Below are 14,302 nucleotides of genomic sequence, written 5' to 3'. Positions count from 1 at the left end.
CACTATTTGCAGATGATATGACTTTATAGATAGAAAACCCTAAAGAATCCACCAAAAAGCTTTTAGAAATAATAAATGAATATGGTCAAGTTGCAGGACACAAAATTACCATATAAAAATCAGTTGCATTTCTACACAGTAACAATGAAGTTAAGAGGAAGAGAAATTAAGCATACAATCCCATTTACAATTGCAACAAAAAGAATAAAATATCTAGGAATAAACTTAACCAAAGAGGTGAAAGACCTGTACACTGAAAACTACAAAACTTTTTTGAAAGAAACAGAAGACACAGAGAAATGGAAAGATATTCCAGGCTCTTGAATTGGAAGAATTAACATAGTTAAAATGTCCATACTCCTTAAAGCAATCTACACATTCAATGCAATCCCTATCAACGTTCCCAGGACATTTTCTACAGAACTAGAACAAAGAATCCTAAAATTTATATGGAACAACAAAATAGCCAAAGGAATCTTGAGAGAAAAGAAGAAAGCTGGAGGTATCACACACCTTGACTTCAAAATACCACCAAGCTATAGTAATCAAAACAGCATGGTACTAACACAAAAACAGACACACAGATCAATGGAACAGAATCGAGATCCCAGAAATAAACCCACACATCTATGGACAGCTACTTTTCAAAAGAGAGCCAAGACAACACAATGAAGAAAGGAAAGTGTGTTCACTAATGGTACTGGGAAAACTGGACAGCCACATGCAAAAGAATCAAAGTAGACCATTATCTTACACCACACACAAAAATTAACTCAAAATGGATTAAAGACTTCAATGTAAGACCTGAAACCATGAAACTTCTAGAAGAAAACATAGGCAGTACACTCTTCAACATCGGTCTGAGCAGTTTATTTTCAAGTACCATGTCTGACCAGGCAAGTGAAACAATAGAAAAAATAAACAAATGGGACTACATCAAACTAAAAAGCTGCACAGCAAAGGAAACCATCAACAAAACAAAAAGACAACCTAACAATTGGGAGAAGATATTTGCAAACTATTTATCTGACAAGAGGTTAATACCCAAAATATATAAAGAACTCATACATCTCAACAACAAAAAAATTAACTATCCAATTGACAAATGGGCAAAAGATCTGAACAGGCATTTCTCCAAAGAAGATATACAGATGGGCAGTAGGCACATGAAAAGATGTTCAACATCACTAATTATCAAGGAAATGCAAATCAAAATTACAATGAGATATCACCTCATGCCTGTCAGGATGGCTATAATTAACATAACAGGAAATAATAAACATCAGAGAGGATGTGGAGAAGAGGGACATACACTATAGTTGGGAGTACAAACTGGTGTAGCCACTACGGAAAACAGTATGGAGATTCCTAAAAATACTAAGAATGGCTATTAATTAATTAAATTAAATTAATATATTATTAAAATATTAAATTAAGTAATATTTATTTAATTAATTAATTAAATATTAAGAATCCAGCTATTCCACTGCTGGGTACTTATGCAAAGAACATGAAAACATGAATATGTAAAGATACATGCACCCCTGTGTTCACTGCAGCATTATTCACAAGGGCCCACCTAGATGCCCATCAAGGGATAAAAGGATAAAGAAAATGTCATATATATACACAATGGAATATTACACTGCCGTAACAAAGAATGAAATCTGGCCATTTGTGATGACATGGATAGACCTTGAAAGTTATTATGCTAAGCGAAGTAAGTCAGAGGGAGAAAGTCAAATATACCATATGATCTCACTCATAAATAGAAGATTAAAAACAACAACAAATTGTGTGTATTTACACAGAGACAGAGATTGGATTGGTGGTTACCAGAGGGGAATGGGGGAGGCAGGAGGGTGAATGGGATGATTAGGCACTTGTGTGTGTGTGTGTGGTGATGGATTGTAATTAGTTTTTGGGTGGTGAATATGATATAATCTAGACAGAAATCAAAATATAATGACATACACCCAAAATGTACAGAATGTTATAAACCAATATTACCACAATAAAAATAAAACAAAATGTATTTACTTTATTTAATAAACTTAAGTGGTTCTTATCCTAAAGAAGGAGTTCACTAGAAGGTTTTATACAGAGCAGACATATGACAGCAAAAACTGCTATCAACTAAAGAAAGAGAAAAATAAAAACTCAATTATAGAAAATTTCCAAAAAAATCATTAATCTGTGGCCATTAATAAGGGAAAATAACTTGATATGTAGTAAAACAACTAAAGTTTGACAATTACTGCTCCTACTGCTGACCTTGAGCTATCAAGAAAGTGTTAAATTGTATACAGAAAGTATGTTTCAGAAGACAAAAAAACTTAATATATTTTACAAAAATAACTATGTCAAAGTTTTTAAAGCTCTCACATTTAAACAGGTTACTTTCACTCCCTTCAGTCCTTGATTAGATGATACTTTAATCTGAAAACTTAAAAAAGAAATAAAATACTTACATATTTAAGAAAGATGTCACCGATGCTTTTGCTCTCATCCCAATTAACAATAAGGTCTTCAAGATCATCCTGAAAGAGCACAAATCATTTAAAATTTAAAATTGAACTTGACAATTTAAAATCTTTTAATATTTTTAAGATATTCACTTGAAAGCACTTTAGAAAGTGTCTTAAACTTGATATTCAAAACAATTAATAATACATTCTTCCTCCTCAACAAGGAATTAACTCTTTGTGAAGAAAATATCCTTTTAAAAATGATTTTAAGAAAATATAAAGAGTGTCAAAGTCACTAAGACTAACTTCCCAATATGATGTGATAGTTCAATGTCTTTTCTAGTTAACTATGAAGGTGATTGGTGTTATTTATTATAAAAAACTACTTTCAATCCTGCTGCTGAACCATCTTATTTAACATCAGCCATTGGAAACTGTAATTTATAATAGAGATCAGCAAACTTAAAGGGCCAGATGGTAAATACTTTAAGGCTTGCAAGACATATGGTTTCTGTCACAAATACTCAACTCTGTCCTTGTAGAGTGGAAACAGCCATAGACAATCCACAAACAATTGAGTGTGGCTGTGTTTCAATAAAGCCTTGTTTAGCAAAACTTTACCAAAATCCAAAACTGGTTAGATTTGGTCCATCGACCACAGTATGCTAATCCCTTGTCTATAAGACTTATCAATCATCATTCAAAAATACTACATATTTGTAAAATTTTAGAAAACCTTTAAAAGCTCTGTAGGATAATAAAACACAAATCAGATGATAAAATGAGATGCCAAGAAATGACACGCCTTAATCGAAATTCTAAAAGTGACTTTAAAGTAGAAATTAATCAACAAGCTCTTATACCAGAGGTTCTTGAAGTATCATCCACAGACCCTCCAGCACAACCTTTTAGTAGGAGCCATGAGATTAAACTATTTACAATACTAAGGCATTATTTGATTTTTTAACTCTAATTCTCTCACAAGTATACAATAGAGTTTTCTAGAGACTATGTGATATGGCAACAGACTGAATTAAGCAGCAGATATGAGAAAGAATCTTCTATTAAGCCAGGCAGAAAAAATACAAAATGACATCACTCTTCTCACTATTTCTGTTTTTGGAAATTAGTTGTTTTTCATAAAGAATATATTATTTATGCTACCATGTATGTAATGAGTTATGAGGACTTTAAATGTATTAATAAAAATTGTTTTAATTGGATATCCACCAAATAATTACCAAAAAATTAACTCAAAATAGATTATATACCTAACTGTAAAAGCTAAAACAATACAACTTTTAGAACAAAACACAGGAGAAAATCCTCAAAACTTTGAGTTAGGCAAAAATTTCTACATGACTCCAAAAGCAGGGTACATAAAAGAAAAAAATGCATAACTGGACTTCATCAAAATTTAAAACTTTTGTACTTCAAAAGACACCATTAAAAAAATAAAGACAAGCTACAACAGACTCAAAGAAAATATTTGCAAAACACACAGCTGATAAAGGACTTGAATCCAGAATTTATAGAGAACACTTACAACTCAATAAGACAAACAACCCAATCAAAAAATGGACAACAGATCTAAGCACACATCCACCAAAGATAATGCACAAATGGCTAATAAGCAGGTGAAAAGATGCTCAATATAATTAATCATTAGGGAAATGCAAATCAAAACCACCAAGAGATGCCACTTCACATCCTAGAATGGCTATTTAAAAAAAAAAAAAAAAGTATTGGTGAGAATGTGGACTAATGTGAACCCTCATACATTACTCTAAGAATGTAAAATGATGTAAAAGCCTGGCAGTTTCTCAAAAATTTCAAATATAAGACTACCCACCAAATATAAGATGATCCACCAATTCTACTGGTAAGTATCTACTAAACAGAAATGAAACCATGCCCACACAAAGACATGCACACAATGATCATAGCAGCATTATTCATAATGGCCAAAAACTTGAACAACTTAAATTTCCATCAGTTGATGAATGAATGAAGAAATATGACATAGCCATATAATGGACTATTATCTGGCCACACAAAGGAATAAACCACTAACAGGCTACATCACACATGAAATTCAAAAATATGCTAAGTGAAAGAAGCCATATGTAAGACACCATATACTGTATATTTGCATTTATGTAAAATGTCCAGAAACTGCAAATTCATAGAGACAGAAAGCAGATTAGTGGTAGCCTAGAACTGGGGCTAGGCATGGGGATTAACTACAAATGGGTGTGGAAGATCTTACAGGGGGAGTAGAAAATGTTCTAAAATGGATTTATGGAGACAGTTGCATCATTTGGTAAAGTTATTAAAATCACTGAATCGTGTATCTGAAACAGGTAAATTTAATGACATGTGAACTACACCTCAATAAAGCTGTTAAAAAAATTGATGCATCCTAAAAAATATTTTTCAATTTTCTGTTTTAATTTCAAATAAAGCCAATGCCAACAGGTAAAATCCACATAAACAAAAGTTCCTCAATTTTTGAAAGTGAAAAAGGATGCTGAGACCAAATAATTTAAGAATCATTGTCCTATGCCAGCAGACTCACAAAAGCTCAAAAGGGGAAAAAATTACTTTTGATAGCATATAAGTGAACTCAAAGCAAAAATACTTTAACAGCCCACAAGTCAAGAAATAAATTTAACTATTTAAAATTTCACTTGAAACAACAGAAAGAAGAAAAAGATTAAAAATAAGACTAGCCATGAAGCAATATAATGTAGAAGAGTCTGGCAGTGACTAGCTTAATTTTAAATATTGGATCTAGGATTTGTCAGTTCTGTGCCCTTGGCTAAGTAACTTAATCTCTAAATGCCTCAATTTCCTATTCTGAAAAATTAGGATATTAATGAGTCCTAACTCATAAAGGATTAAATTAGTTAATACCTGTATAACATTTAAAAGAATCCTTAACAAATAATAGTGCTCAATAAGCTATTATTAACTATATTTTCCTATGTATTTAATATAAAGTGGAGACGGATATTTGGAAAACTGACGCGGAAGAGAAAAACCTTAGAACTCTCACAATGTAATCTAGTGACATGTTTTTAAAGTGTAAAAAACTACAAGATGGCTGTATATACTTATATAAGAACACTGCTATCAGAAAGTAAAACAATCTGTAGGCACTCTGAAAAATAGTCTACTCTGTTTCCAGTTAACCTTTAATTCCTAATGCTTGTTGATTAAATAAAGATTTCTGCATTAATCAACTGTTAGTTCAAGAACTAGGTAATAAAGGAATTAAGGCTTAGAGAGATTGAGTAACTTGCCTCAAATCACCCAGTTGTGAAGCAGTATTCAAACTCAGTTTTGTCTGACTCCAGATTCCATCTCATTCCACTTGAGATCTATACTACAGTGCCTATCCATTAGAAACGGGGAGTCAGATTGGCAGGCCAGCCCCCAAGAGTATCATTCACAGTGTCACCATTTCTTAAAATGTTCCTGTGGGAAAATGCCTAATCCAATTTAAGACAGATGCTGAAACATTATCTCCTTCTCCTTGTCCATAACATACCAGGAATTCTCCACAGAATTCTCCCAACTTTACCTCCTAGCCATAAGAAAGCAGAACTCTATAGGTCTAAGACACAGAGCTTAACTCCCAAAGCCTGTTTGAAAAGTAGAGGAGGTGGTAAACAGATGGGAGTGAGAACACTACATTACTTTCTTCTTTTCTTCCTTGTTAAAGATTTCTTCTGTACTATTACCATTTACTTTTATATAAGATGGGTTTCTCTTTTATCTAGCTCATTGCACAATACACCAAATTAGAAGATTACCCAGTATACACCTGTTCCTGAAACAAGTACAAGGCATCTTGAGACTTACACTAATTTAACAAAGGATAAACACAAAGAAAAAGCACTCCCTCCAACCTGGCCTTTTCTCTTTTGTTCCATCATGGTTCCATACAAAAGAAGGCATTTGCACATCAAGGACCAGTGTCAGTTAGTCCTCAAAAAGAAAAACTCACTCTCAGGAAAAGAGAGGTATTAACAATCTCAAAAGTTCTCACCTTAATCTAAATATCATCAGACCTTGAAGGCAAATTAAGAATGAGGCTGGGGCCGGCCAAGTGGTAAAGTTCGTGCCCTCCGCTTTGGTGGCCCAGGGTTTCGCTGGTTCAGATCCTGGCTGCGGATATAGCACCCCTCGTCAGGCCATGTTGGGGTGGCATCCCACATGCCATAACTAGAAGGACCTACAACTAAGATATGCAACTATGTACTGGGGGAATTGGGGAAGAAAAAGCAGGAAAAAAAAGATTGGCAACAGTTGTTAGCTCAGGTGCCAATCTAAAAAAAGAAAGAATGAGGCTAAAGGTGTCCACATAAAATCTAGATGAGAAAATACACCAAGTTCCTTCCAGTCCCGATTCGGACATTTAAAAGTAGCATGACCATAATTCAGCAAACATTTACTGACAGAAATCTAAGTGTCAGACACAGTGGTTGTAAATACAGTGAGTAAAAAATGGTTTTAATCCTTCACAAAACTTCTGAACAACAGTTTACCCACCTTCTGAATTTAATTATTAATATAAATTGCTATTTTTATTTATTGATTGCTCAATCTCAGGCACTATGCTTAGCAACTTGTAAAGAAAATAAAAATAAAAAATTTCACAATCACCCACGAGTCAAATACTACTATCCCCATTTAACAAATAAGAAAACTGAAGTACTTAGTCGCCGAACTTCAAACCCAAATCTGCTTTATTCCACAGTCCATATATCCATAACCACTATTCAATACTATAAAATACAGACATCAGTGCTTCTCAGGAATACCATATTAACAAGATGATAGGAAAAACTGTACAAAGACACATTTACATACTAAAATAGTGTATCTACAGCATGATCATCAAGAAGCAACATAGCATTAGTAATAGCCAAGACATGGAAACAACCTAAGTGTCCATCAATGGATGAATGGATAGAGAAAATGTGGTATATATACATAACGGAATATTATTCAGCCGTAAAGAAAAAGGGAAATCCTGCCATTTGTGACAACATGGATGGGCCTTGAGGGCCTTATGCTAAGTGAAATAAGTCAGAGAAAGACAAATACTGTATGATCTCACTTATATGAGGAATCTAAAAAAAACCAAACTCGTACATACAGAGAACAGATTAGTGGTTGCCAGAGGCAGGGAAAGGGGGATGGGCAAAATGGGTAAAGGTGGTCAAAAGGTATAAACTTCTAGTTATAAGTAAATCCAGGGGATGTAATGACAGCATGGTATCTATAGTTCATAACACTATATTGTACATTTGAAAGTTACTAAGAGTAAATCTTAAAAGTTCTCATCACAAGAAAAAAAATTTGTAACTATGTGAGGTGATGGCTGTCAACTAAACTTACTGTGGTGATCATTTCACAATATATACATACTTCAAACCATTATGTTGTACAACTAAAACTAATACAATGTTATACATCAGTTATATCTCAAAAAGAAAAAAAAAGGCAAGATAGCATCAGCATAAAGTCAGACAAAAAAGGGTTCAAACTGCATCCAGCATTTACAGATGTCTGACTTTGGAAAAATTAATCTCTGAGTATAGCAGTTTCACATCTGTAAAATGTGGACAATAATACCAACATCTTGGTAGTGTTCAAGAGATGTGGCAGTACTTGATAGATGGCTGGCTACATTTAAAAAAGAGGGAAAAAAACGCTATGTATAAAAGAGACAAAATACAACAAAATCTAGTAGTATTTGGGTGATGGGATTATGGGCATTTTCTACTCCTTTTTCCTTTTCTCCTGATTTTACAAATGTTTGACAGCATGTATTGCTTTCATGGTAGAAAAGAACACAGGCTCTGAAATTTTTAAGTGTGTGACAAACCTGAAATCAGCTAAAAATCAACTAATAGTTGAAATATTGGTAATCCAACTTTACAGAAGCTGCTTAAAGAATCACGTTACACATGAGAAAACTAAAGGGTAATAATCATTTTCAAAGCGCCAGTGAATCAGAGAATAAGATCTTCTGAATTGAGATTATGATACTGTTCACTTAAAAAGTTTAACATTTTATATTAAAAGGGAATTTGAATACTCAACTGGCTAAATGACTGACAAAAATTCAAACTGATCCACAACTTATTAGAAGAACACCAAGATGAAAAGCTCCTTGCCTTCCCACTCTACCTTTGTCTTTCCGTGTTTCTTACGAAGTAAAACACATTCCAAGGATACTTTCTTCTTCAAATATTCAGAATGCTAAATAAAAATAAGGATAAACTAGCCTAAGACTTGTTGGTTTTTAAGCTTTTGAGAAAATAAAGATTCCTTCAGAGTTCCCTTTAGATCTAGCTATAACTAAAATATGATCAAGAATACTGATAAAATACAAAATACAAGCATTTGATAAATTGCTTTTTATTAACTTACAGATCTTTTATATTGTTTATGACGTGTAATAAAATCGAAAGTAATTTAATGCATTTGTTTGAAAACATTTTATAATCCAGATTAATCTTTTTACTTGAATATTGAATAAACATTAATATGGGTTGTTTTGAGGAGAAAACTGGTCAATTTTGCTCAAATACCACACAGGAAAAATAGGAGGAAATAAAGTTAAACTACTTTTAAGAGTTCAGCTAAACTTGCCCAAAAACTATTTCACTATTAGAGATTGATACCTGGACATGATGGACCCTTCATCAAAGGGAAATCATTAAACAGAGGAAAGCATTATCTCATCTTATGGTTTTGGCATTTATCTGACTATAAATGCAGAAATGAATGAAATGATATCCAAGTCCCTTCCAGTCTCACAAACGAAAGCAAAATAAAAACATATAACTCAAGAAGAACAACAGTATGAAAAGAAGAAAAACAGTATACTAGCAACCACATCTCTAACAAAAGACACCATAAGGTCTTAATTCCTTATTTTCAAGGTTAATCAAAATCAAAAAACAGGCAAACAGCAAACATTAATAAGGTACTGGAGCAAAGGAACAAACGATTCCAAGGAATAAATGAGGGAGTAAGAAGTTTTACTTACAATATCATCCTGAAAAATCATAATTAATAAACACATCCAAAAAGAATTACTACCAACCTAACATATACAAATTTACCTTTATCTTTGTGTGCACATCAAAGATATCTGGGATACTACCAAAAATAGTCTTAATCTCTTCTGGTGCAAGGATGGGCCCGCCACGCTGTCCTTCCTCTTCCAGTGGTACCTGAAACAGCTAAAAGGTAAAAAGAGACTAGTTTAGGTAGATTGTGGGCAAAAGGAAAAAAAAAGCTGACATATAGACAACGACAAAGGAGAGATGAGATGTTGATGGGAAAGAAAAAAGGAATTAAAAAAATACTTCTCCCTAAATTTGAGACCATTTTTTCTCATAACATTTTCTGTTCTAATTTATCCTATTTATATATCTGTGTATGTGTGTATATATACTCTTATAATAAAATGTTAGGTTAGAATCTAATAAAAGTTTATCACAGTTCTACAAATCATTAAATTATTAGTATGATATAGGAGTAATTTCTACTTTTTTATTCAAATTACTAAGGAAGAAAGCAATAAGCAATCAATCATTTCCAGACATATACTTAATGCAAGTACTAAATGTTTTGAAATGGTAGCACAGAAACTTGGTTTAGGGGAAAGAGACTGGATTTGAAGCTAGAAGACCCATTTGAATCCATGTTGTTGGTTGTATCAATCGAAAAAAATAAAAGGAAAAAAACTCCTAGAACTAGTGATAAGTGAGCTTAGCAAGGTCACAGGATACTAGGTCAGCATGCATGCGCGCACACACATACAAGGCTCGTATTTCTATATCCCACATTCCTATATACTAAAACCAAATGAAAACCAAAATTTAAAAAGTAGTGCCACCTAGGCGGTTAAGTTCGCGCGCTCCGCTGCAGGCGGCCCAGTGTTTCGTTGGTTCAAATCCTGGGCGCGGACATGGCACTACTCATCAAACCACGCTGAGGCAGCGTCCCACATGCCACAACTAGAAGGACCCATAATGAAGAATATACAACTATGTACTGGGGGGCTTTGGGGAGAAAAAGGGAAAAAATAAAATCTTTAAAAAAAAAAAAGTAGTTCCACCTACAATAAAAAATTAAAATAAGTATAAATGTAATAAAACATGTACATGAAGCTGAAAACCACATCAGAATGCTGATGAAACAAATCAAAGACGACATAAATAAATGAAGACATATGGTCATAAATTAAAGACTCAACACAGTAAGAATGTCAGTTCTCTCCCAAAGTGATCTCCGGATTTAACCCAATGCCTCTCAAAATTCCAGGATTTTGTAGATAAAGAAAACTGATTCTAAAAATGCATATGGAAAGGCAAAGTAACTTCTTACTATAAAGCTGCGGTATTGAAGACTGTGTGGTACTGGAGAAAGGAGAAACATACAAGATCAACAGAACAGAATAAAGCCCAGAAACAAACCCACGAAAATATGGCCAAATAATTTTTGACAAAGGTGCAAAAGCAATTCAAATGAGGAGGGCTAGTTGTTCAACAAATGGTAGTAAAACAGGACTTGCCACAGGCAAAAAAATGAACCTCAGCCTCAATATAACACCTTACACAAAAATTAACTCAAAATGGATCACAGACCTAAACAAAAAATCTAAAAGTATGACACATTTAGAAAAAAACATAGGAGAAAATCTTCTGATTCAGACTTAGGTAAAGAGTTTTTAAATATGAAATCAAAAGTAGGATCTATAAAAGAAAAAAAGTAATAAATTGGACTTCATCAAAATTAAAAACTTTTTCTCTGCAAAGACTTAGAATGAGAAGACACGCTATAGACTAGGAAAAAATATTTGCAAATCATATATCTGACACAGGACTAGTATCCAAAATATATAAAGAATTCTCAGAACTCAGAAAGGAAACCAAAATATATAAAGAATTCTCAGAACTCATAAAGGAAACAACCCAATTAAAAATGGGAAAAATTACAGTTATTTCAACAAAAAATATTTACAGATGTCATATACGGCCAAGAATAGATGTTCAACATCATTAGTTATTATAGAAATGAAAATCAACCACAATGGGATCTCTACACACCTATTTAAATTGCTAAAATAAAAAAATGATAATATTAAGTACTGCTGAGGGTGTGAGCAACTGGAACTCTCACACATGGCTGGTGGAAATGCAAAATTGTATAGCCCCTCTGAAACAAGGTTTCACAGTTTCTTATAAAGTTAGACACTACTTCAGTTCCTGGGCACAGACCTACACCACTCATTGACAGCCATGCTGTGGTGGCAATCCACATACAAAATAGAGGAAGACTGGCACAGATGTTAGCTCAGGGCCAATCTTCCTCAAGCAAAAAAATAAATAAATAATAAAAGTTAAATAAACTGACATATTCATACAGGAAAATGAATTACAGCTACATACAACAACACAGATGTGTCAAGAATATTTCTATCAAGTGGAAAAATGCAAGGCAATAAAAATATATAAATATGGTTACATTTATATAATTTGTTTTCCTACACAAAGGGAAATGACAAGCACAAAATTCTGGATAATGATTATCTCCGAGCGGAGGGAAAGAAATGGGAACAGGAAAAAACAATAGAGGTTTCAAAGATATTTGTAATCATTTATAAACATTCCTTTATCCAGGCAACATTTAAGTAAAAATCCTACACAAAAATATTCAGACAACGAAAATACATCAAGCTTCATTAAAATCTCTCAGTAGTCTTAAGACATCTTAAACTATCGTAAAGAGTTCTGTTTAATCCTCCATATAAAACTAGATAGCCAAAAACTATTGATTCTACCTTTCCAGTATTTCTCAAATCTATCCTTTTTCATTTTTGCTAATATCCTAAGAAGTTCAGGTCCCCAAAATCTCTAACCAAGACTGCTGAAATAACCTCCAAGTTGGCCTCCTTGCCCCCACAATCTCCCCTCTTCAATACCTCCTTCAAAGTGAACTAAGTTATCTGTCTAAAATATAAGTCAGATGATGTCATCTTTCCCTTTCCATCTAAAATTCTCCTATAGCTTACAGAAGACAAAGAACACTAGACAAAGGCCTTCTCCGGTCTGACAGGGGCAGTTTTACCTCAACTCTCACTGTATCCACACCCCACCCTAAACTCTAATCCCACTGGACCACTCAAAACACCTTGAATAATACACATCTTCAGTTGTCTGTATTGTTTGTGCAATCTCAAATACACTTCCCATGCATATTCTATGTACCAATCATACTCATAACTTTAAAATTCACTTCAATTTTTATCTTCTTTATGATGCTCGTTCCAACTTTCAACCTATCGAAAACTCCAGCCCAACATCTTCTCTAAGCTGAAAGAGAGTACACCTCTTACTTCATAAATCTCGAAATACCTAAATAAACCTCCCCCATGATGTTCATAACCCTCTACTTGGTATTATAATTAGGTATGCATGTTTTATGTCCTCTTCCAGTCAAAGCTCCTTTAAAACAGGAATCCTCTTTATCACCTGGCACAATACTTTATATTAATAGGCACCCAAGTATTACATAGAATAAATAAAGAAGGTTCGGGATATTTACTTTGGGGGCTAAAGTTATTCCAAATCCAATTTTTTAAAAAAAAGAACACATTAGTCCTAAAGCAAAGCTTAAAAGAGAAAAATATTATGAATTTAGACCACAATCTTTTTTTCTTTTTAAGATTGGCACCTGAGCCAAAATCTGTTGCCAATCTTCTTTGTTTTTCTTTCTTTCTTCTTCTCCCCAAAGACCGCTAGTACATAGTTGTAAATTCTAGTTTTAAGTCCTTCTGGTTGTGCTATGTGGGAGGTAGCCTCAGCAAGGCCTAATGAGTGGTGCCATGTCTGTGCCCAGGATCTGAACCAGGGAAACCCTGGGCTGCGAAAGGAGAGCCCACAAACTTAACCACTCAGCCATGGGGCCGGCCCCTAGACCACAATTTTTTAAATAAAACCTTAGGTGAGTTTATAATAAGCATAACGATATGAAACTTTTTGTCTACAGTCTAATAATTCCAAGAGCTTTTTTAAAAGGAGTTTTAGTGAATTTAATTGATACGCAAATTAAAATTCTGAAACTCCAGTGCATTTACCGTGGTCTGAAAGGATTTACATTTCTAGGTAATAAATGCTATGGAAGTACATGAACAGTATACACCAAAAGGGATTGTCTGCTACACAACTACATTTTGGCTGACTATAAAAACTTCAGTAAGAAACTCATCTAGGATGATTTCCCTTGAGGAAGAAAAGCAAAGCTGACTTGAAACAAGTGAACTTTAAAACAGCAGAGGGCCTCATAAAACCCTGACTATTGCTAAACAAATTAACTGTGAAGAATAACCTCTCCATGATTACCAACAAAGAAGTCTTTCCATTTCTTAACCATGCACTCTATCGATGGCACAGCAACTACAGGTTATTCTATTGGACTCCAAGGAGTTAAATTAAGAACTCAGATAGAGGTCAGTCAAAAATCAAACACAAACAGAAACTCCCTATCATTTTTCTATTCAAAGACAAGCTTACTGGTATGAACTTTATTTTTCTGACAAACTCTCTCCTTCATCACCTAAAACAAATTTATTCCTTCTTTCTACAGATTCCAAATAATGTTCTGTTACTGTGTTTTTCAGAACTTAGAATTTTGGTTGATTCCTTAATATCTTCTTCAAACATCTTACAGGGACTCATCAGAATTGTTTTTCTTCAGAAATCACTTCATAGTACATTTAATATTGGTAAGTAATGAGTTAACAT

The 14,302-nt window shown here is 33.6% G+C and overlaps 1 protein-coding gene across 50 annotated transcripts in view; it reads right to left on the bottom strand.

Moving 5' to 3' along the window:
- The window catches only part of ECT2 (epithelial cell transforming 2), a 108,164-nt gene that overhangs the window by 37,703 nt on the left and 56,159 nt on the right, over window positions 1–14,302 (bottom strand). For all 50 annotated transcript variants that reach the window (XR_011529331.1, XR_011529340.1, XR_011529333.1 and 47 more), the window contains 2 exons: window positions 9,614–9,733; window positions 2,472–2,540 (listed from right to left, as the gene is read on the bottom strand). Coding sequence is in view for 26 of the 50 variants with exons in the window: in XM_070583154.1 (XP_070439255.1) it covers window positions 2,472–2,540; window positions 9,614–9,733 (189 nt within the window). In the remaining 24 variants the exon portion in view is untranslated. The remainder of the gene's footprint in view (window positions 1–2,471; window positions 2,541–9,613; window positions 9,734–14,302) is intronic.

Source organism: Equus przewalskii, chromosome 18 (assembly GCF_037783145.1).
Source record: "Equus przewalskii isolate Varuska chromosome 18, EquPr2, whole genome shotgun sequence".
Taxonomy (NCBI): Eukaryota; Metazoa; Chordata; class Mammalia; order Perissodactyla; family Equidae; genus Equus; species Equus przewalskii.
Note: the sequence above shows the minus strand (reverse complement) of the source record. Positions and strands in the feature narration are given on the sequence as shown.